Consider the following 22,958-nt stretch of genomic DNA (forward strand, 5'->3'; position numbering starts at 1 on the left):
GTATTTCCGACTTCAATTGTCATACCCATGATCGACATTCCGTTCTATTTCCTTGCGGGTCTAACCAGTATTCGCCCTCTACTTCCTCATCTCCTACTCCTCAACCCTATTTACCTTCATATCCAATCGCTGCAGGCTTATCATTCGCACTCTCATCACTGTCAAATTTCTCACCCGAGTCCTCATGGATAACAGACTCGCGCCGAACGCTCTCCCGACGAATAGCCTCTTCGAGGTACTCCGGCTTAAGCTGTCCGTGCTTATCATAGCGATATGGCTCCTTGATAGAGATTCCAACAACGTCGAAGATGTTGGACGACTTCTTGAAGATGGCATCCATCTCCTCCAGGGAACGGTAGCGTGTTTCGGGGAAGAAGAAGTATACAGCGGGGAACATGAAGAAGTTACTGTGATTGAGTTAGTCACGTTATGGCTAAGGTCTGGAGAGAGGGTGGTGGAATGGGGGGTATCTTACATGACGGCAAAAATGATATAGGTTTTATACTTGATGCTGTCGAACGCGACAGGAGTGACCATCACGACCATGAAGTTGAAGATCCAGTTTGCACTAGCGAGAAATTCGTTAGATCCCACCCAGAAGATTCCGCGGACTACATTTGGACTAACCTAGTCGCCAGCGCATTTGTTGGAGCACGAATACGCAGTGGCACGATCTCTGCAGGATACAGCCATGTCATACCAAGCCAGCCAATGGCGAAGAAGGTGTTGAAGACGAAAAGAAAAACTGCTTGGCCAACACCAGCACCGCTCTCATTGTAGTGGATCAAGCGATAGTTAGTACCGGCTAGAATGGCCATAGAGATTGACATGCCAGCAGCCTAAGATGGTCAAATTATGGTCAGCTCTCTCGATACGAAGCGAGCCAGAGGGGTAGATCACATACTCCGAAAAGCATCAAGGGCCGACGTCCGACTTTCTCAATGATAAAGATGGGGATAAAAGAGGCCATGAAGTACTCTGTGCCGTTGCAAGCAGCCAACAGCTTGGGTAGATTGCCTTCTCCAAGGCCAATTTGCTTGTACAGCGAGGGTGCCTTAATGCAATTGATTAGCTTCAGTATAGAAAGGGTAGTCAGTCAACGAGCTACTAACGTAGTACGTGATCAGGTTGATTCCAGAGATTTGCTGGAACATCTGGTTGACGTAGGCAAGTACCACACGATGGAACTCACGGTACTCGCTCATCTTGAACAAGCTCCTGAACGAGCCCTTGTTCATTTCCTTGACCGTTTCGCGGATGGCGATGAGCTCATTCACGATGTAGGGATCGTCTCGTGGTTTCTCGTTCAAAGCTTCAAGGATTTCTAGAGCTTCGTCTTCTCGATTTTGCATCACAAGCCAACGGGGAGATTCGGGAAGGTGGAGGATAGAGAAGAAAATCACCACGGCGAAAAGGATTTGGAAAGCCAAAGGGAAACGCCATGCAACTTCCAATTCTCCGATAAAGGAAAAGCCTGTTTCAATTGATCAGTCTTGGCTCTTATATCTCTTAAGGGGAACATCTTTCTTACCGTAGTTGATCCAGTAGCTAAGGCAAATGCCTCCTGTAATAAGCGAACCCTCGATCATCACCATCTTGCCACGATCATGTGCCTTTGACGACTCCGACTGCCATGTTGGAACAGTACTCGTGTTCAAGCCATTACCAATACCTGTAACAATACGAGCGATAATGAACTGGGGCAATTGAAAAGAAGTAGATTGGAGCAATGCCCCAGTAGCCATAGTTATGCAGCCGCAAAGAATAGTCTTGCGTCGACCGAGCGGATTACCGATGAAGATACATAAGATGGAACCGACAAAGCATCCTAAATTGTAGGATGCAACGGCAATACCTTGGTTCGTAGCACGTTGAGATCGCACGGCATCTGAGACCGTCTGGTCCAAGTTGTCGATATCAGGAAAGTACTTGATGAAGGACGGCAGGTCTAGCAGACCACCCGTGATACCTTGATCATAACCGAAAAGCCTTTGGTATATAGAAGTTAGCTATGGGTGTTGGCACTATAAGCGCCACAACCCGCGCCAAGGAAGAATAATAGAGAGCCTCATACAAGAAATCAAGACTACCGAGGGAACTGATGGCCAAATTTAGAGACCGGCCCCGGAAGCCAAAGAACCTCGGAATACCAAACATCACGTCCCAGCAGCGTAAGAAGTGAAAATCGATCGCAACATCGAAACCAAAAGGAAATAGGGCATGATATTTAACTGCTTATATAGCACCCACACTTCCCCAGTCTATCTTCGGATTAACAGAAAGGGTAACCCGGGCTGTCCAGCTTCTACGGGGGACCAGGTATGGGGTCGGCCAAGGTACGGGGAAAGACGTGTGTGGCGGGGATAGAAGGACTCGGGCAATTCCAAGGTAAGTACGATTTGGGGGCGGCTCGTCGGCCAGATTGTAATAGGTTACATGACTCTTAACGACGCACGAAACGCTTGGCAAATCGTCCGGGATAAGTGAGTGGTACTATAGCATTGCTTGGCGGGCGTGTGGAATATCTTGGCAGCGGCATGGCACTTCTTGGCGTCTGCCTCAAAGGAACGGGCTAATGCACTGGCCTTTTTGGATTTTGATTCCGTACTTTGCCGAAAGGGTCCCACTGAGCAGGAGGAGTCCGAGATTACCATTGTTAAATCTCCACTTGTGCCATCGCTTGCGGTGGTGATACCATTCCGGGGAACAAATCTGGAGAAACCTTGTGGGTCTAAGCATCCAACGTTGGCCCAACGCCCTCGATCGAAAGGGAAATCCCATGTTGGATATTCTAGATTTGAGAAGTATGGCTAGAATTGGCACCTCGAGTTCAATGTTAGAACAAGATAAACATATTGGTAAATATGCGCCAAACCGCCATGCCGCACATGGATCCGAGCGAATGAGCCAGCCAAGACGTTACAATGCAAAGCCCCGGCAAGCCTCTCCTCAATCAGACACATGAGAGGCCGTGCAAAGAACGCCTTTTCTTGGCTTTCTCAGGGTGGCTTGCCTTGGCTGATCTCACAGAATCTGAGAACCAGGCAAAACACGACCAAGCACGACCCAGCAAGACTGCTTCGCGTAGTGAAGTATACTTACCCGGACGGACATTGGAGGGCCATATCCACTTCCGGTATAGCTGGTGGGCGAAATGAACAAATCAAAGACCATGTGCGAACTTGAGAGCCCTATCCATTAGGAAACACTCCGAGGTTATCAAACGTTTCCGAGAATCAGCCCATGCTGAAATTTACCTTGCGAGCTTCAGATGAGGCTGAGCTCGAGTATCCTTGCGAAAGCTGCGACGCAAAGACAAGGGTCTCTAGAAACAGGAAGTTGTCTTGAGATTGTTAATAATGCCTTCGGTTTTCTATTCCATCCAACATGTATGCAAAGCACGCTGGGATGCATGGGATCTCTTAGTCGTGTCACTTATTCAAGAAAGCTTGAGGTCCCATCTTGATTGCGATGAGATCTTCATTGCAAGTGGATTTTTGTCATGTTGTAGGCTGAGTTGACACCATTTCTTGAAGCCCTCTTGACAGCGGTAGATGATTAACAGTCAATTCGTAACAAGCTTTAGTCTTTCAGCCAATGCCGACAGTACAGCCACGCTTTGCGCTTCTTTCAGCCAAAGCGCTTGGCCCCAAAAAAAGGTGAAGTGTATGTGTCTTGTACGTTCTAAGCTATTCATGATTGGCTCTTGTTCGTTCAATTATCACCTTTGACCCAACTTGAACGCTACCATAGTGTTCTTGATATAATTAATTAACTATGTAGTGGTTTTCTCCTCTCGCATAAGTTCACGACAGAGCTACAGTAGCTTGATTAGTAGATGTTTGAAAGGACCACGAGTTGCACAACGATTCTGAATATGGAGATATTTGGCCAAGAGGGAATGCTACTGAAGCGAGCACACCCGCAGGATGACTTTAAGAATATAAGGTCGTGAATTTCCTAAGAATACTTGTTCTACCAAAGGGTCTCATGGACCAGTATGAATGTACGCCGCCCAGAACAACGCACTAGAACCCGATGCTCTCAGATCCACGATCGCCTTTCGCAGCGCTCTCGCCGAATTAGACGGATTGAAATGTCCTCCAATCTCCCCCAGGGCTCTGTAGAATCGCACAGCCATCTCAGAGCTAAAAATATCGTCCACACGCCAAAGACTCGCAACCACATGAGGTACCCCAGCCATTTGAAGCCCAACAGCTAGATGAAGTCCTTCGTCACGAAATTTGGATTTGTTCGACGCGCCCTGGCATGAAGACAGATACACCAGTTGACAGGGTAGATCACCTTGCTGCAGAAGGGATTTCACATCAAGCGGGCTGGAGAACCAATCTGTAAGGCGAAGTGTGCTCCTCGCGGGATCGACTTCAGTGCAGATACCGTGGCACGCGAAATGGGCATATTTAACCCGCTTGAGACAGTCCAAGACAGCATCCCGTTCCGGACTCTTCAGCAAGTCACTTGCCTCGCCGTGGCTGTTGAGTATCTCTTGAACGCTGGTCACCTCGTGCACAGAATTCAGGAAATCTGAGTGTTCATTCATCCCGGGAGTTCTCTCCATTGATATCAAGAGCCCTCGCTTGGCGTCTTGTGGTTGATCATCATCTTGTTGAGTTGGGTGTAACCGGCTGCGGGTATAACCGAGTGCGCGAAGACTGTTGATATAGGATGGAACAGTCCTATCGAGAAGGTTGCAAAGTGGACCTTTCTTTGGACTTCCTGCGGCATGGAGAGGAAACTTGCCGATCCGACCCGCTGTGATCCACCAAGATCGAGGCAGATCATTTCCTGTAGTCAATACCCCGTCAAACCCGAGATGATGCAGGATTGGCTCCGCAATAGTGTCCCAGAGCCACTCCAAGACTTGCTCCAACTTCCTGGTCGCGGCAGGAAGATCAGTGCTCATAAGAGAAAGTGCTTCATCATACCACTGCTCCATTTCTCCCATCATCTGAGTGTCTAGCAACGGAAGAGAGAGTGGTTCGACTCCATTCGCAGTCACAATGATGGCATCGCTGCGAAAGACACTCTCATTGACCATGATAATGGGCCCGTCTTGCGCGTATTCAATAAAGTTAGGCGTGTCGTCTGGTAAGCGAAGAAACTCCTCTAATTCAGAGTTCGCTCGTAGTTCGTGAAAAAGTTGTTTGGACTCCACAATTTGGAGATAAACCTTATGCACATGCATGATCATCTCGCACAAAGACCCTGGCGGAAGCGCCGTCATGTCTAGGGTCTCAGAAGCCCCGAGGGGGTTCTGAATCCGATCCAACTTGACACACAGCGTTGGGAAGTTCTCGCCAGCTTTCTCTTGGGATATCAGCCGCTTGGATAGAGCACAGTCCCACATAACGCTGCGCACTTTGTCGAAAAGCTGGAGAGCGTGGGATGGCATATCTCCCGCCGCCAGCGAAAAAGCGATTATGAACCTTGGTAAAGCGATGAAGTCTCCAAGGTTCTTAACAATGTCTTTGCGGTCGAAACTGACCAGCATAGCCCTAGGTAGAATATCCGCGGCCGTGCGGATCATGTCACGAGCAGCCGTCGGGTCCTTGGTCACAGTAAATTGCGCCATGGCTGCGTGGATATAGAAGCTGACCAGCGTGAAACCTGAGAATGCTCTCAGATTACGCGGAATTGTTTGGCTGACACGTACGTATATTTTCCCATAATCGGATGCCGCTTCGCAACCGGAATCTTGCCAACAATCGAAGATCAACTTCGCGAAACTCAAAATGATTCCATCAGTTAGTACGATTAGATTGTTTTCTGGTACCGACTCCAAGTAATAAAGAGTGGCTCTTATCTGGGCCAGAGCAGCTTCTTCGTCTTCATGGCTTTTGGTCGCCTTGGCTTTGTATCTCAGCACCAGGCTCAAATGAAACAAAACCACCATGCGGCAGGCAGCAGCTTTGCATTCACTTGCGAGAGAGCTACGGAAATATTCCGCAGCGTTTTCCAGGTCAGTAGGCTCTTCATTCTTTGCATAAGATAGTAGAAACGCCCGCCCAAGATTGCTGTGCATTTCGCACATGTTTGCTGGTGCCAGATTGAGATCGCATGAAAGCAGTTCATGCAAGATTGTCTGGGATTGCTTGATGTCGGCCATTTCCATGATAAGTTTGAATCTTTGCTGATAGGCCAAGGCGAGAATGTCCGCTCGATAAATATACTGCAAGGTATTTTTCCGAGTCTGTCGAAGGCAGTGCTCGTAATAAAGGATCGCGTTGTCAATATCTTCTTGTTGCTGAGTGATCTCAAATTGTTCCATGAGAGCCATGCCCAATCCGGCCATCGATATCTGAAAGAACGATGTCAGATATGGATTTGGGTTCTCTTTCAGATACTGAAGAGTCAATTGGTACTGGTAAATGGCCTTCGAGAGGTCAGCCACGAGTAGAGTTGTCCTGAACTTCCAATGATATGCGCTGCCGAGGTCATAGTGTATTGCGTAATTCTTGTCCTTGTGGTCGACATTCTTCGCCAGGGCTTTTCGATACCAGCCGATTGCATGGTCAAGATGTTGAGACCGGCCTGTCTTTTTGTAATACTCATAGAAGATCTTTCCGACGACGCTGAGACATTCTGCTCTTAGAGGAGCCGAAATAGTCTTGAAAAAGTACACGCGCGCGACTGCTGACTGGGCCTTGGTCAGGTCGTATTTCCATCCGAGGGCGATAAACCGGCATAAGTGACACTGAGACAGCTTCAGCAAAGTGCCTGCATGGTCTTCCTCTAGCTGATGCGGTCGGTCGGCCAATGTACGGTATCTCAGTATGGCGTCGTTGAGGACTTCGACTCTGTTTGTTCTCTGGAATAGCCGCAAGAGCGCCATGCAATAGGCATTGCAGAGGGCGTTGCTAGGTTCTGTAGTAGCATGACAAGCCTTGTCCAGAACTTTGGCCGCCTCAGCAAGCATCGCGTCGGAGTCGGTGTATTCGGCGAAGATGCGCAGATGATTCCCAAGACTCTCCATGGTAAGCAATGAGTTCGGCATCAGTTGTAGAGCTCGCCTGAGTGAGTCTATCGCCATATTGGCATCCTCAACATTACCGTTCTTTTCAAATTGGAGTGCGGCCACCCGGCCCTGGTCTCGACAGGCGTAAAACATGTCTGATAGTGTAAGTCGCGGCACTGCCATGGCCAATCCGAACACTTTCCTGGCATATTCCAGGTCCAAGTCGTCTTGAGTGACCTCATAGCGCTCCCAAAGGGCGGATCCGAAGTACCACCAGATGCAGCTGACAGAAATCCGATAGTCGATAGGTCGAATCCCAGGTCTGTGGTTGATTATAGCCACCTTGAGCTTGTTAATATACCTGCGTAACGTCTCGGCCTTGTCGATGTTCTCGAATTCGTCTTTGAATCGGATCAATCGTGCCCATCCGAATAGGAAGACCAATTGTCCGGCTGGTTGCAGGTTGAAAGCCTGTTGAAAGCATGCTTCCGCTTCCGCGTAGTCGCCTGCATCATGCTGTCGTGCATATCTCTCCGACAGCTGATCCGCCAGGTCGTAGATATGGAGTGCACGATTGGTCCCCTGAATAGGACCCAACTCCACAGCCTTGCGGCAGTAGTATATGGAATCGTCAAGTAGGTTGTCGTCTGATCGCGTTCTCTGCCAGTCAACGAGCACACACCGGGCGAAGGAGTTGAGAATGATTCCACGCAGGGGGTTCTCAGCCTCAAGCGAGACATGGTAAGCCGCAAGCGAGCCAATGGTGACGGCAATCCTCAACCGATATTCGTCTTTCGTCCAAAAATAGGTCCTTAGTGATGCTTCGCTTTCCTCACGCAGGAGGCTCGGTCGTACAAATGGCGGGTGCTCTTCGTAGATCCGGAGAATTCGCATCAACTCCTCCACAGCAAACTGAGCCAAGAAGTTGGGTTGACGAAAGTAAGCCCCATCCCGCATAATGTGGACATTGCGGGGGGAAGCATCAATCAACGTCTGAAGCTGTTGACGCAGGTCCTCCATTGTCGAGGTAGTTGACGAAGTTTCCGACATAGTAACATTCAGAGTCTGGGGAAGCCAAAGTGGCTAAAGCATGAGTATAACATGGAACTTGGTATTTGGTATACTTGGTCAACACATAAACAGCGAAATTGACAATGATTGTTTACGGGTCTCCCTCGCACTTTCCAACCAGCAAGTCAGTCTTACTTCATGGGAAAGGGCGATATCCGACTTGGGCAGGATCCTGTCGGTTCCCGATTGGGATATAAGAGATGTCTGCCTGTCAGTCATTGTCATTGCGCTCCTTTTAGTTCCTGCCAATGGCGGAGGATGAGGGACAGTAGTGGTCAACTTAGCAATACTCCTGGCCTTCCAGCGCAAAGTGGCCCACTTTATATGGGCAAGAATTATGCACGGACCACTTGCATAGTAAATCGATGCCCCAGGAAAAGTTTTTGGACACTTTAAGGAATGCACACGAATTTCACACCCAAAAGAGGTCGGAGAGTATATATAGAGGTAGTGGGTCACAACCATAGAACCAAATATCCACAAGGCGGAAATGCTACCAATGCTAATGCAATTATTTACAAAGTTGCTTTGGCTTGGACCCGCAGGAGTCCACTCTCCAGCATCAGCGCAGTCACATCCTCTGCAACCCCCCGCGACAGTTCGAACCCACGTCCACCAGCACCATAGGCATGGACAATGCTCTTCCCATCCTCGACTTGCTCCACCTCGAGCCGCATCCCGCCTTCACGAGCGGGTCGACGCCCCACGATGTCTCGGATAACATCGAATTGGCCCCCGCTTTCGGGGGTGAAGGGGAACCATTTCGAGGCGTTGGCGAGGAGTTGGGCTCGAATTTCTGGAGAAGGGTTCGGGTCCCAGTCGTGGGGTTGCTTGGTCCCGCCGATGACTGTGCCACCCTCTAGTGGGCGCGGGATACAGAAGGACCAGGCCCCGTCTGCATTCTGGCGGGTGATTGTTGCGGAAACGGGGTTGCGAACCAGGCAGGTTTGGCCTTGTTCGAATATTAGCAAGAGGCTCATAGTTCTCATAGTACCAGTAGAATGGATAGATGAGAGACTTACCTCGAATAATGAAAGATTTTGGGTCGCCGAATCCTGTCCCAGAGCAATTCACCACCGTCTTCACATTATTGGCGAGAGCAAATGCCTCTTTACTATTCACGAGGGTGTATTGTTGGGTCCTTCCTCCCTTCAAGATGAACCTGCGCAGCATGTATGCGCAATATACAGGAGAATTGATCACGTAAGTACCATATTCGGCTCCCCATTTGACGCCAGCGGGGACCTCGTCATCTTTCAACGAACGAAAGTCCTCGAAATGATAGACATTGGACACGCTCTGCGCGTCCAAGTATTCCGGCGGCGGTGTCTCCAGGTGCTCAATGCCTTGGAGGAATTTAATGCCGGCCGCTGGCTCGCCGGCAGCGACTTGTTTCAGGTAATTGAACGTCCGAAGGGCCTGACTAGCTTCTCGCAATGCCTGTGGTGAAGATCCAGGTACTGGGCGATAGTGCGCTCCGGCCCATGGGGAGGCGTAATTGATGGAGGTGTCCGAGGGGAAGTCCCTGGCCACGAGAAGCACGGATTGCGTGCTACCCGACTGCTCTTGGATTAACAGGGCGGTGGAGAGGCCAATCACACCTGCTCTATTCACATTGTTAGACGTTGGGTCGACTATAGTGCAGTAGGTCGATTTCCAACTCTGCTGACTTCCGAGGTCGGTAGTGTACTCACCCTATCACAACGATGGTTTCGGCACTGGCCATGACTGAGGATTAACCCCAAGGACGACGGATGAGACCAGATATTGTGAATGATGAAATTTCCAAGCGTTCCGTGAGCCTCTTTAAGAATGTTGGGTCGGGGTGAGGCTCTGCTGCACCGAGGTGTCGTGAGTCAAGAGTTAACCCGGGCAAACGACAAGACCCCGCAGACAGTAACCGACCTCTGTGGCTGAGAGCGAACATCGCTTGAGATGACCAGATTTGGGTGGTGTTTGCCGCAAAAGACGAAAGTTGTGGAGGCTGAATCAGTAGAGTTATAGTTGTCGATTAGGTATCTGCCTTATGTCAAAGATATAGTTAACTCAATAAGCTATAGATCTGTAAGCTGTCTTCAAAGATGTTGATCGGCTGCGAGTCTCCTTCGAGCTCGGCCCAATAGCAGCTTCGCCGACCGCCGGCCCGCTCTCGGATCTCTCTTCCGTCATTCTCATTCTCGCGATGCTCCTTACCTCAGCGGATCAGCACCCACACCTCCTTCTCCGCACAGCAAGATACAGATACACACGGTACAGTACATTGTTTGTGCAACTCCTGCATTCGGCAACTGCCGTCATCCAAGCTCGATTGGAAACCTCGATATGTAAACCCTGCCCGCCCACTGCTGCTATCACAGAGGGCCCAAGCTCCTGCGAAGAACGCCCGATCTATTTGCTTGGTGTGCATGAAAGCGACCCCCGCTTGAAGCATCATCCACAAGTCACATCACAAACCTTTTAAAACCATCCGGATTCGGAGAGCGTTGCCTTGCGATCCACGGAGAGCCAAAGAAAACAGAAGCAAATTTACAGACTGGCCAATTCAAGGCCACCGATACCTATGAAACTCGGAGACTCGAGCGGCCTCCTAATTCTCCGTTCTGCAACGGCCCTTCACGGTCTCCTATAGGCCCCCTAGCTGGCCTCATCAGGGACCATTGCCTCACTACCTTCTGTTTCCCTATTTCTCTAGTCTCCCTCCTGTCCCGGTCGAAGTGTGATATCTTGCACTTCTGGGATCTTATTGGCTGCACCGATGTGCTAGAGGCGCCGTGCGATCAGCAGTAACGAAGGATGATTGGCGGGCGAGGTGACGAAAGGTGCAGATTTACACTCCTACTCATCAGCACGGATCCCCATCACATCGTGTCTCAGAACACAACATGCTTTGCGACTCGACCGTTCACGGTTTCCTGCAGCCTTTCGGCCCAGAGGACCCTCGTGGAAGCAAGTCACTTTTTTAATGCCTTTGCCTTGCGGGCCACGGATAGGCCATCCCATTTATGGATTTAAATCGTCAAGAATTACAGTTTCTGGGTGCTTAGTACTGCTGGTGCACTGATGATCTCTCTATACATAACAACCACAACTTCTGTATACTAACCGGATCTCAGAGAGACCAACGGACAACCCGACCATGGATCGACGTCCCATTTCTCCGCTTTACGCTGATTTTCTTCTCCAGATGCGCCCGCCTAGCAGAGACCCACATCTATTTTGGCGGGCCTTGAGCATAATGATGGTTTTCCCTCTGTGATTCGGGAGCCTCCTGCATTGATCTAAGCCCGTAACTTCTTCTACGCCCGCGTTTCTGCATGCTCGTTGGTGCAAGCCCGTACGACCAGAGCCACGCCTCCCCCAGCCACCAAAAAGGCTCGATCTCACCGTCTCCGCTAATGATATGATGCTCTGCTGGCCTCCGATCCTGCAATTCTGGGAACACGGGGCGGTGGAGTACTTGATTACTCCCTTCCTGCACATTGTGTGGTCGGTCGTGAAATGAAGCGCCCTGCTGCTTTTGCCTTCTGCTAGCCCGGCGTCAACACCGATTGCTCCATGGCTCGAAATTACTTTGATCGGTGGTCTGCGCCCCGTCTCCTTTTTTGGGGGTGTTCTGCGACTTTAGCAACCTCTCAACCAGTAGACTACTAGACCGTTTCTCCCCCTTGTCCTGCAGGAGTCAAGTGCATATCCATATCCTGACTAGGAGAAACAGGGTAGCGCTTGCTTTTATATTTGGCGTATAGATATACATATGGCGCCGAGGGCCCCTTCACACCCCTGCTACTACCCACCCCGCGTCCTGTCACAAACTCAAGCCCCTCCACCACGCTAAAGCTTTGGGATGTGATGAACGTGGACAAGCGAGCTCTGTTTTCCCAAAATACATCCCTGTCATCTTTCTGCGTCTCTGATATTTTCGTTTTGCACCTTTTCCCACATCTAATATTCAACTACCCTCTGATCGGTCCGCAAAACGACTGCGCCAGTCTCGTCAACCCGCATACAGTCGTTCCCGGACCGTCTGCTGATAGTCACGATTATAAACTTGGGCCTGCAATAATACTGCGTCGCTTCTTGCAGCCCCGCTGCATCGCTTTGCTGGCTAGCCTGTAAGGCACTAACCTCTCGGAGTTTCCCCATCCCAAATGCCTGGCGCTACCCTGTCGCTTTGCATTCTCTTGCCTTGAGCGGTACTCAGGGTCGTGAACCGATTACTAACCTACCCCCTGGTTCAAGTCGATCAGGTCAGTAAATGTTTGTTCTTTCTTACATTATACCCGGTTCTGGTGGTCTCTGTGGAAAAAGTTCCAGGGCATCTTAGCTCTTCGTGGAGGCGTGAGATCCGGCAAGCAAGCGGTGCGGAGAAGGAGTCCCTTTGGCTCACCACTCCAATTCCGGCCTCGGCAAGACAAATTGATCGTGTAGAACAAAAAAAGCACAAACGATGTCAGCTAACATAATGTGGAACAGGAGTTTGGTGCCAGAATCGCGACCCTCGAAGTCCGTCAAAGCAATGGCACCACAGTCGCAGGTCCCGGAGTCCCGCTTCGAGCCCAGCTCTTCCACGGCGTCCTTATTCCTCTATGCCCAGGGTGCGGTGATTCTATGCTTGCACCATGATACTTTGGCCGTGGAACGGCGCTTTACCAGCCATCAGGATAATATTGACTTCATTTCGGTGGATAATGTGAGCGAGCGCGGTGCGGGGAGGCTGGTTGTCAGCTACGACGTGGGCCAAACTGCAATTGTCTGGGATATTTTTACCGGCACAGAGATCGCGCGATTTGCGTCGTTCGAACATTTGAGAGTCGCGTCGTGGATGCGCAATGGAAATGTTGCATTTGGTATGTAGGAATATCCAGAAGGACTTGGAGTATCAGGTTGATCACTGACGGAGTTACTATCTAGGTAATGGCAAAGGCGAAGTAATTCTTTTCGAACCTCCAACATCAGAGCATATCTCTGCGCGCACAATATTCGACCCAATTACAGCTCTTGCGCCGGCAACAGACTGTCGCACATATGCGATTGGGTAAGTGTCAACCCGTGAGCGGGCAATGGACGTTAACCAGACTAATTGTATTTCACAGTTACCAGAATGGATCAATATTGATCGCTAACCTCCTTCCTCAATTTACTATTCTCCACACATTAACTACTTCTCGTGGACCATCACCGATCCTCTCGCTAGCATGGCATGCCTCGTCATCGAAGCAGAAATCGGACATGTTGGCAACGCAGGCTTCCAATGGCGATCTACGAGTTTGGAGTGTAGCGAAACCACCAGGAAAAGAGCCACCCCGAGTTATTCGCGTGTTGAAGAGGTCCGACTCGACGTCTGCGGATCCAAAATGGATGGCCTGGTCAAAGAACGGAAGAATTGTGCAGTATCTGGAAGGGTAGGTGATGGCGGGATTTGAGATACGACAAAACTTTAACTAATCTTGATATGTACAGGGAAACATGGTCTTGGGATGTTCGGACAAAGCACGTAACGTATGAGCCAATTCCTACAATTCAGGGTGTACGAGGCATGGCGAGCTATGGCCCGACAGCAACTCTGTTCACAATTGGTCCTCAAGATACAGTACAACAATACGACCTGGAAACTTCAGCCATGGTGGCCAATGTTCAACATCTTGCCATTGGATCCCGCTCAACGGCGTCTGAAGGAAGCCGATCACGAACCATGTCTCCACGTCACCTTCAAGATCCCCCTGAAATTCGAGAAAAGGGAACCGGGAGGCGGACTCCATTCGACACAAATGGCGTGGAAAGTGCAAAACAAGCAAGAGCGGATCTTATCAGCCCCGCGTCTTCAAGAAGCCGGACAGAATCAGTCAGCTCAAAAGCTTCATCTGGAAAATACAAGGTGGACCGGCCATTTTCACCACCGAGTCGATCTGCGCAGACTGGGACGTCCTTCTCTATGGGCGACCGGGATACCCCACAACCCCCGGCTTCCTACGCTTACGCATCGTCCATATCGATGTCGTCGGCCAAAAGCTCCCGCGCTGCATCTCGACTTCGAAATGAGGTCCATTTGAGTCCTGCTGAGCGAAACATAGTCGATCTTTTCCCGTTTACCCGGGCGCGATTAAACGATGTACCATATAGACAGACGCCGCCTCTTGACGAGACCCATCTAACCCCAGATGATCTACGACAGCAGATGCTCAGTGTTGTGTTTGGATGGGATGGTGATATTCAAGATCTGCTGAGAGACGAGTGTATGTCTTTACTAACTGTATTTTATGTTGATGCCGCTAACAAATTTCTTAGTGAGTCGCCACAAGGAAGGAAGCCAGAGCGCTATTCTACTAACACGATGGCTGAATGAGAATGACTCTGATCAAATGGCAGCAATGCTCGGGCCCCGCCAAGTGACGATAACGGATTGGATGATATTAGCGCTCAGTCAGATGAGCGGGCAGACCCAGGCAAACAAGGTTGGACAAGCATTTGTTCAGAAATTGCTTGAGATTGGAGATATTCACACGGCAGCTTCCATTCTGCTTGGAATCGGGGATTGCAATGATGCAATTGAGGTTTACGTTTCTCGAAATCATTTCATGGAAGCCATTCTCATGACCTGTCTCCTGATGCCTACGGATTGGCAGCGCCAGTCCTATCTCGTCCGTCGCTGGGGAGAACATGTCGTCTCTCATTCGCAGCAACAGCTTGCCATCCGCTGTTTTATGTGCACTGGGGCTGAACCTACCGAACCTTGGACGTCCCCAGCCGCTCAACAGGCCGCCTCTTTCGCGGAAATGATTCGAGGAAAGTCACCATTGGCGTCTCCCGAGCCTACACAACCTCTCGGTCCTAGTTTCATGTCGCCTTTAAACCGGCCAAAGTCTGGGTCAAGCCAACGGCCAGCTGGAAAGACCCCCGCACTGAAGCTCATTACGTCCTTTGATAATCAACCGAACCAGCGTTTCCGATTCCCGGGATTAAAATCAGACGATCGCACGCCAACTAATGCCCCTGGTGTTACTCCAATCGCAGAGTCTGCCGTTGCTGACTCGGCGTTGTCTCCTGGCGGCTTTGGATCGTACAAGCTCAACAATATCCAGAGTCTAAGCCAAGCGATGACTTCTCGAACAAATACGCCTGCCTTCAATCGTCGTCGCTTACCCTCAATCGGAGAGACCCCGGTAGACGTACACCCTCCAGCATTTTCACGATCTCAATCCCACAGCACAAGCAATTACGGGTCGACGTCGGAGAACGACGATGCGAGCGGGAATGAGCCCAGTCAGGATGAACAGGCGGCAGATAGTAGTCTATTGACATTGTCTTCGGCCCGGTATAACCCGCCTCAGGAACGCCAATCCCACAAGCCCAGTCCTCAGACCGCCGTCCAGGCCCCAGATCACTTTGCCGCTCTCAAGGGACTGCCATCTCCAGCGCCAGGCTTCATCGAAGCGCTAAGAGAGCATTCTGATATCCGAAATGGCTCACGGGACCGAAAACCCGACGGACTACAGATTGACCTTGTGCAGACAGAAGAGGCTCCGCTTGACCCCCAAGGCCTTTTGCCTAGCGGAAACAGTACAACTTCCACGCTGAACAGCTACAACTCAGCCAAGAGCCCGAGTGTTCGCAGTATCGACCAGTATATCAGCAGTCTGGACGAGGCAAACTATCACGCCAGAAAACAAAATGGTCGTCGTACACCTGGTCGAGGTCGGCGAAATACCGATGATACCAGTAACCAACAAGGTTCTCGCATACATACTTCCCGCGAGGTATCTCAGGAAACTCGTGGCCGCAATGAGAGGCGATATATCCAGCCTGCTAAACGATCCCCTTCGTCGCCGGTTCCAATGTCGCCTGAGGAGTTAGCTCGATACCACAAGGGAGAAGCTGAAAGGCCAAGGGAATCGGAATCGCGCAAGAAGGGATCCTCTCGCGCTAGAAGCGGAAGCAAGATGAAGAAGGCCGGGTCGCGAAGTCGCCAGCGTTCGTCTAGCCGACACGCAGCAAGCCATCTTGGAGGAGAAAGACCAGACGCCACTTCTCGGGGTCGCAGTGTTGACCGTATAGGATCTGCTGTCCGCTCACCATCATCACCATTGCCCATGTCACTGCCCGCTCAAGATAACCCGAAGCCGAATGATGGTGATGATCCACTCCGGCTTGTTTCTGGAGACCGAGAACGTCTGCGCTCCCGTCACCGTAGTGCCAGCCGTCGTCGAGCAGAGCGAGGAGCCAGTTCGAAGCGAGAAGGATCTCCAGAGTCCAAGCATCGGCCATCTCACAGTGTACCCGATGTTCCACAGGCCGCCCCCGAGTCGGATATTTCTGCTCAGGCCAGTGGGCTTGAGCAATTGAGTGTTAAAGTCTTCGCTCAGGAGAATCTTTTCCTCACTGGAAGTACCTATAAACCGGAGCCAGTATCTGATGATGCTCAAGAGACGGTATCTCCAACGACGCCTTTCGTGAGCTTGGCCGAGAAGAAGAGGAGAGAGCTTGCGGCTGCTGAACTCGAGGCTCGTCGTCTTTCTCTTGCTCGCAATCCGTCTGCACCAAATATCCCGTTCCCAGGCGAACTGCATAACGCCCGAAGCCCGGTGGAAAGCCCCCCGCAGGTCTCGGGATCATACTTCCCACGGGTTCCGTCTCGAAACAAGATCCCTCCCAGCAAGAACTCTCCAGAATACCAGAGCAGCTCCGACTCTGGCTCTTCTCGGTCTGGTGTTCCCTTAGGGCTCCCTGCGACACCCAGGGCAATGAGGCACCCCAAGTACGGTGCCAATGGTCATGAAGTGGAGCGACCTCCTTCGGTACCTACAATCCCTACAGACTATTACAACGGCCTTCTCCTCTCCGACGCACGGTATCAAGGTGAAGCCGAGAGAATCGGACGCTCTATGTCAGTCCCCGTGGTAGAGGCCCAAGCCAACAATGCCTCTGTTCCGTCCGATATCCCGATGCATCCAAGGTTCAATCCCCATCTCCCACGAAGCCGCTCAAGCAGCCGCAGCCGAAACATGAGCCATCGACGCACCAGCTCTGGCGGTTATGTCTCGGGTACATCTCCGCACGTAACGATTAGCATTGAGGAGACCATCGAGAATGCAATGCAACGAAGACCCTCTGGCGTGCAAGTTGAAATGATTCCACCTCCTCCACCACCACCTATCCTCCCAGAGCTGCAGCACCTCAACACACCCCCGCCTCCACCCCCGATTCCACTCTCCACGGAGGCAGCTTCGCCTCGAGAGTCTTCGGCCACGATTGACATTGCCATCGACCATGTTAATATGGGTCGTCTGCTTCCTCGTGCTATGACAGCTGCCCCCGCCTTGAGTGGGCCTGATAGTCGTCAGAACGCGAGCCGGCGGATGTCCTTTGAGCACCGGCGGAATCGAAGCTCGAATGAAAGCTTTGCGAATAAATTGCGCAGTCTTACTCGAATGCGAAGTAATAGTCGCAGCGTGGAACCGTGGGGAAATACCGAGGCCGAATGGCCGTATGATACTATACCGGTGTCGAATGGTCAGACCAATGGGTCCTAAGAGTGTCCTCAGTCTCCTTCTTTTCCTGCTTCGTTTACCTGATTTGATTCACTGTCATTTCTTGGGGTTTATTTATTGCCCTCCCTCACTGTCCATTTTGTCTCTTATTTTCTGTGTTTCGTTCCATGATCTCTTGACGTTTCTGAGATTTAGCGGACTCCCCCAAGTTTTGCTCCCACTTACCCACCCGCTCTTGCTAGTATACCCCCCTTCCCTCGCTTCTCTTCTAGTCTTTTTTTTTTGCAGCATACTTTCTCAATTTTGCACCAATCTATACCATCACGTCGGCCGTATGCATCACACCAACCCTCTACTTGCTCAACCTTACGACTACCTCCTCCCCTATCAAGACTACCAGGCCCTGTCGATGGCGCATCTGCTTGCACTTTTGGTTCATTATTAAATTGTGCTTTCGTACCTAAACCAATCCGCCTGCAAAGGCTAATCAAGGTGTTCGGTGTTACTCGTCTCCAAGTCTTCAGAGTAGCGGGTCAATTCTTGATGCTAGTATTTGTAGGGCGTAGATGTTTATTGTACATGAGAAAAGCATAGATAGCCCTAATTGACACAATTACAATCACCAGCCCCGGCTCTGAGGCGTTCCACGATTGGATGCGTTTCTCTCAGCTTCCATCATGTGGTCAAAATCGGCCTGTGCCTGCTCCTTGTCGCGGTTTCTACTCGAGTCATACTGATCTCGATCACCGGCAGGCACATAAGTTGGTGAGTTAGGAGAATCCTGTTGCTGACCCCACTGTGGCCTGGGCTGCTGGGGCGGCGGAGCCCGAGAGCTTTGTCCTGCATTGTGTCGACGCAGGCGGTCCCAGGCACTCCCAGAGGGTGAGCCATCAGGGTTCGTGTACCTGTATTCCGGGGCTGTAGGGCTTGCATCGTCATCCTTGCCGCCGAAGAAGAAGTCGGAGTCCGCAGAGTCGCGGGATGATCCCTGCTGGGGTGCGGGCTGGCCACCGTAACCCCACGACCTGCGTGGGGCTTCCGCCACAGGGCGCTGCTGTGCAGCTGAGCCAGTCTGTTGGTCATTTTGAGACGTGCTGTATGCCGAGTCGCTACCCGAGGGCGTCGTTGCCGAGTTATCATACGCGTAGGAGTCTTGATCACTTTGCTCCGAGTGAGAACCAGGATGCTGCAATTCCTCAACGATATAACCCTCGATATCCTTCTCACCACCACGCATACGACGAATCCGTTCGCTGGCCGCTTTGAGCTTGCGCTGTCGTACCTCCTCCGGCTTTTGCCCTCTCATGTCCTCCACGAAGCCCCTCAATCGGGGATCCACAATCACGTTCGTGGTCTCTGAATAGAGGGCAGCAAAGCCAGACACGATTGCACCGGTTGTCGTGATGAATAGCATCTTGAAAGCGGATACCGCAATCATGGACCGGAATCCAGCTTTGTCGACATGGGCGAAGTTGCGTAGATAAGCATAAACGGAGGCTGGACTCGCGCTTGACGGTAGTCCCGCGTTCTTGCGTACTTTGTAGTAAAGATATGCCGTTCCAAGGAAGGACGACATAGGTACACCCATGCGCCGGTAGTACAGGGTCCGTGTCGAGTAGGTAGTGAACGCGTCCAACTCGTCCTGGGTAAGAGGGCGCCCTGTCAAAAGCCACGAGTTCTCCACCCGCTCCATCATGGTGTATGCCACGTTCCGCTGCCAATTCCTCTGTCCAAAGAATCCGAACATCATCGTGAAAAGGTCGGGCTTCACCACTAGCTCCGGCCTGACCTTCAAGTGGAAGTTGCCAGCCATTGCGGGATTGGGGCCAAGTGATTGTTCAGCTTGGGGGGTGGGTCGGGCATTGTTGTCGGGGTAGCCCCCAGCCTGCGGCGAGGCATTGTCGAGGACCATGACGACACTTCTCGATCGAGTTGTGGTTTGGAAGGAAGAAGCTTTGTGAAAGTTGAGCCCTCCCGATGTTGAGGTCGCGCAGCTCCAGTCGCATGACGTTACGTGCTGACTCAGCGGACTGATTACTAAGCGCTCCTGGTCAGGGAACGGCATCTGTCTGGTTTCATAGTTGTCGCTCGGGCGATATCTCTCGATATACGATTTAAAGCATTCTTCACAAGTTAAAACTCACAGAATTTCCCTGTAGTAAAATTCTGCGAAATAAATATGGGTTTACGCCAGCCACTGTAGCGCAGGGTGTTCCTTGTTCAAGCAGAACAAGACAGGGATAAGCGCAATAGATAGTCAACTTGTTTAGATGCTGAAACGACCGGAATATAAACGACAGACAGTATTCGCTCTGTTGAATCTGAGTCACATCATTGTAAAAATTTGATCAACAAGTAAGAACTCTTTCACTAGCTCGCTTTGTTGTCGCCAAAATCCTTAGGCAAGTCGGGACCCCATACAGACAGTGGCCCAACCGGTTCTCTGCGAGTCGGATTCTTTCGATTCACCACATCTCCATCGGCATAATGTTCAATCTTAAACTTGGAGCTGTCATACCAGTAATCGAAGATCTGGCTCCCCAGGATATGCCTTCCAACCCCCCAGACACTTTTCCAGCCCTTTTTGGCAAGATAGTGATGGCCCATCAACTGTGTATCAAAATCCGCAACCTCGAATGAAGTGTGGTGGACATACGTTTCACGAACTGTTGGCAAAGCACGCTGCAGAAAGAGCGTGTGGTGGTCTGTATACTCCTCGCCCAAGTCCAGATGCATGAACGTCATGACATCCACTTGAGAAAATTGGGGGTGGTATAAGATGTCGGAATGGACAAAATTGAAGTTACTGGTGTAGAAGTCCAGCTCTGATTCGAATTCCTTGCACACATATCCGTAATGACCTAGTTTGTGCACCAGAGCGGGGCCATCATGATATCTCTGGAACTGCCCTTTTCGCGGCTTTTCAAAGGGTGTATTGAACGGACCCTGAGAGTCGTGTGTGGCCGTTGGGACAACATTTTTGTCCAACTCACGTTCCGTCTGACCGTATACCACGTGAAAGTATGTTCCATTGGGGCGCGCAAACGTGATCATCTCGCCGCCACCGGGGGTATCATTCAATGTCTTGCGTGTAGCTCCTGGCAACTCTGCGGCCTTGTTGAAATTCTCCAAGTCTTGGGCGATAAAAGCAGCCCCCAAGAACCGTGATCTTCGTGTAGAGCTCTGATGAGCCACATAGATGTAAGGGTCTCTCCCATATCCGCGGTAGTAGATGGTTTTCCCCTTGCGCTGGGCCTCTATGAAGCCAAAATCCTGAGCAAACCTGCTGAATGCTTCCAGATCATGGTGCTCAAAATATACGTGCGCAATACGGCCCAGCTGAACCTTAAATGGGGCATTTTGGACAGTTGGGATGTTCGATGGCGGCAGTATCCAGTTCTGCCATTTTGTAGGGAGAAGTGCGATCGCGTCAAGAATCCAAAGGGACATTATTGCTTTATCTTTCTTTAATGGATGGTAGTTCGGGCTCTGCCCGCGGTATGAACGGGTGAATAGTAACAAATTATGGAAGTGCCGGAAACCGCGCCGTATTCTAATCTTTATAAAGCCCGACTGGTATGTGGCGTTCTGTATATGAGTCTTGTCAAGCCACTTATTCTCCGGAATACATCGGTCATTGGCATCAGCCATTCGGAAGATCTACGAACTCAATATCCAGACGTATTAATGAATCGGCGCTTACATTATAATACACTGCATTCAGTCTAGGTCCTTTAAGGAACTGTCTATCCCGCCATGATGGACTGGCTTTGTTCAGACCTGCGGTAGAACTGTCATAGCCGAGGTAATAACTTCTTTGATCGTGCTGGAAAGATTTAACGCAGTCTCTAATTGATGTTTTAAGCCCCAGGATGATCTGCGTTTCCCCATGATTTTCTTTTGGGGCAAGGGTTTCCAGTGGAACCCGTGAGGCAAGATCATCCGCGGAGGAACTTTTGGAGATGAACACCCCGACAGGCATACATCCCTGGACATGAATAAAATCTTTGCCTCTCTCCCAGATCTCATACTTGGAATTGTCCTCTTCAGTGTCTTTGAGGTTCCCAAAATTCTCACAATGGTCACGTTTAAATATCTCTTCCAATTTGAGACTGGCAATCAGGAGAAATTTTGGGCAAGAAGTGAATCGGCGGAGCCCGTCATCGGAGGATCGGTCACAGCATACCTAACTTTCGACGATGCAATAAACAACACACATTCAGGAACGGCAATCGTAGCAAAGGTATGACCACCATCATGCACATTACATCTCCAACTCGAGAGCTAATCTTGTTTTCGATAGCTACTCCCACCCTTGCCCAAAACTAATCTCCCGTTATACTGCGTTGGGCTCAATTATAGGAGCCATGCGAAAGAAGCCAGCGTATACTACTCAATCCGAACCTGCTAGCCATTTGTTCTCTAAAACTCGTTAGATCAATATTCCGGTCAACCCCCCGGTGTGGACAAAGCCTGCCGCAGCACTATCAGCTCCAAATGAGATAATTCCTGTCAGCCGATTTTGTGCCTCGCATCTTCCAGACTGGGAGGTAGGTTTGAATGTACCGATCGAGGATACCAGCCAAGTCATTGACAAAGCATTAACAGGGCGAACTAGTATTCATCACGGCTCGGGAGTGCCGAGATGTTTCCCCGGAGGAAGCGCCATCCTACATTCTTGGATACACGGTTGGCAATGACCTCTCGTGCCGATTCTTTCAACTCCCCGAACAGTCCGGCGGCCAGTTCTTCTACGCCAAGGCCTTCGACAAATTTGCTCCAATAGGACCAGTTCTTGCAAGCCCGGATACTTTCTACGAGACCAGATCAACGGCTAGTTTGGTGACCCGAATCAACGGAGAAGTGAAGCAAAATACAGTCATCCAAAATGACATGATCTTTACTCCTGAACATGTGTTGAGCTGGATGAGCCAAAGTGAGTTTAAGTTTCCTGCTCTGTTCGTTGCGCCAGCTTTATAGATTCTCACACCTATTGCAGGCACCACTATACCAGCATATACGGTGGTGATGACCGGAACTCCAGCGGGAGTCGGGATTTTCCAGAAGCCACGTCAACTGCTGAAAGATGGAGATGAAATCGAAATTGAGATCTCTGGACTGGGCACACTGAAGAATCAAGTCAGATTTGAGGAAGGCCAGGATTCTATCATGTAAGGATCTGCTCCTTCGTACCGAATGCTCAGGAAGACTCAAAACAGCGTGCCTGGGTCTGCGCTCTGGGCGATGAGGCTGAATACTGATCTAGATCCCATTGAAATGGTCACATAGGTTACTAGCTTGGAAGCTATTAAAGGCAAAATTCTGGTATAGAATTAGCCTTTGGCTTATATGACAACTCTTAGTATTAGATAACTAACTTTTGAGCAATCGTCCACTTTACGAATCAAACTTCAGCAAAGGATTTA

The 22,958-nt window shown here is 50.5% G+C and overlaps 7 protein-coding genes across 7 annotated transcripts; 2 read left to right on the forward strand and 5 right to left on the reverse strand.

Moving 5' to 3' along the window:
- Positions 1-115: 115 nt before the first annotated feature.
- N7458_012425 (sugar porter family MFS transporter) lies at positions 116-2,157 on the reverse strand (the record flags this gene model as incomplete). Its single annotated transcript, XM_056915807.1, has 7 exons — positions 116-407; positions 476-568; positions 628-839; positions 905-1,054; positions 1,113-1,474; positions 1,532-1,989; positions 2,075-2,157. Coding segments are annotated over 7 exons (1,650 nt in total), but the record flags the coding sequence as incomplete, so codon positions are not given.
- A 1,831-nt stretch (positions 2,158-3,988) lies between these two features.
- N7458_012426 (CHAT domain-containing tetratricopeptide repeat protein) lies at positions 3,989-7,996 on the reverse strand (the record flags this gene model as incomplete). The annotated part of the gene is made up of 1 exon (XM_056915808.1): positions 3,989-7,996. One exon carries the CDS (start codon positions 7,994-7,996, stop codon positions 3,989-3,991), a length of 4,008 nt encoding a protein of 1,335 aa, XP_056760562.1.
- Positions 7,997-8,562: 566 nt separating this feature from the next.
- Positions 8,563-9,773, reverse strand: N7458_012427 (FAD-dependent oxidoreductase; the record flags this gene model as incomplete). Its single annotated transcript, XM_056915809.1, has 3 exons — positions 8,563-8,999; positions 9,070-9,653; positions 9,742-9,773. The coding sequence occupies 3 exons, from the start codon at positions 9,771-9,773 to the stop codon at positions 8,563-8,565; spliced, it is 1,053 nt and encodes a 350-aa protein (XP_056760563.1).
- A 2,736-nt stretch (positions 9,774-12,509) lies between these two features.
- On the forward strand, positions 12,510-17,574 carry N7458_012428 (WD40 repeat domain-containing protein; the record flags this gene model as incomplete). The annotated part of the gene is made up of 5 exons (XM_056915810.1): positions 12,510-12,894; positions 12,959-13,082; positions 13,141-13,449; positions 13,508-14,280; positions 14,333-17,574. 5 exons carry the CDS (start codon positions 12,510-12,512, stop codon positions 17,572-17,574), a joined length of 4,833 nt encoding a protein of 1,610 aa, XP_056760564.1.
- Positions 17,575-18,151: 577 nt separating this feature from the next.
- N7458_012429 (putative endo-1,3(4)-beta-glucanase) lies at positions 18,152-19,444 on the reverse strand (the record flags this gene model as incomplete). Its single annotated transcript, XM_056915811.1, has 1 exon — positions 18,152-19,444. One exon carries the CDS (start codon positions 19,442-19,444, stop codon positions 18,152-18,154), a length of 1,293 nt encoding a protein of 430 aa, XP_056760565.1.
- A 458-nt stretch (positions 19,445-19,902) lies between these two features.
- Positions 19,903-20,982, reverse strand: N7458_012430 (2,4,5-trihydroxytoluene oxygenase; the record flags this gene model as incomplete). The annotated part of the gene is made up of 1 exon (XM_056915812.1): positions 19,903-20,982. One exon carries the CDS (start codon positions 20,980-20,982, stop codon positions 19,903-19,905), a length of 1,080 nt encoding a protein of 359 aa, XP_056760566.1.
- A 628-nt stretch (positions 20,983-21,610) lies between these two features.
- On the forward strand, positions 21,611-22,707 carry N7458_012431 (fumarylacetoacetate hydrolase family protein; the record flags this gene model as incomplete). Its single annotated transcript, XM_056915813.1, has 5 exons — positions 21,611-21,775; positions 21,836-21,916; positions 21,969-22,082; positions 22,141-22,468; positions 22,532-22,707. The coding sequence occupies 5 exons, from the start codon at positions 21,611-21,613 to the stop codon at positions 22,705-22,707; spliced, it is 864 nt and encodes a 287-aa protein (XP_056760567.1).
- Between the last annotated feature and the right edge of the window lie 251 nt (positions 22,708-22,958).

The sequence above is a fragment of the Penicillium daleae genome, assembly GCF_028827525.1.
Source record: "Penicillium daleae strain IBT 16125 chromosome Unknown utg000009l_segment0_segment0, whole genome shotgun sequence".
Taxonomy (NCBI): domain Eukaryota; kingdom Fungi; phylum Ascomycota; class Eurotiomycetes; order Eurotiales; family Aspergillaceae; genus Penicillium; species Penicillium daleae.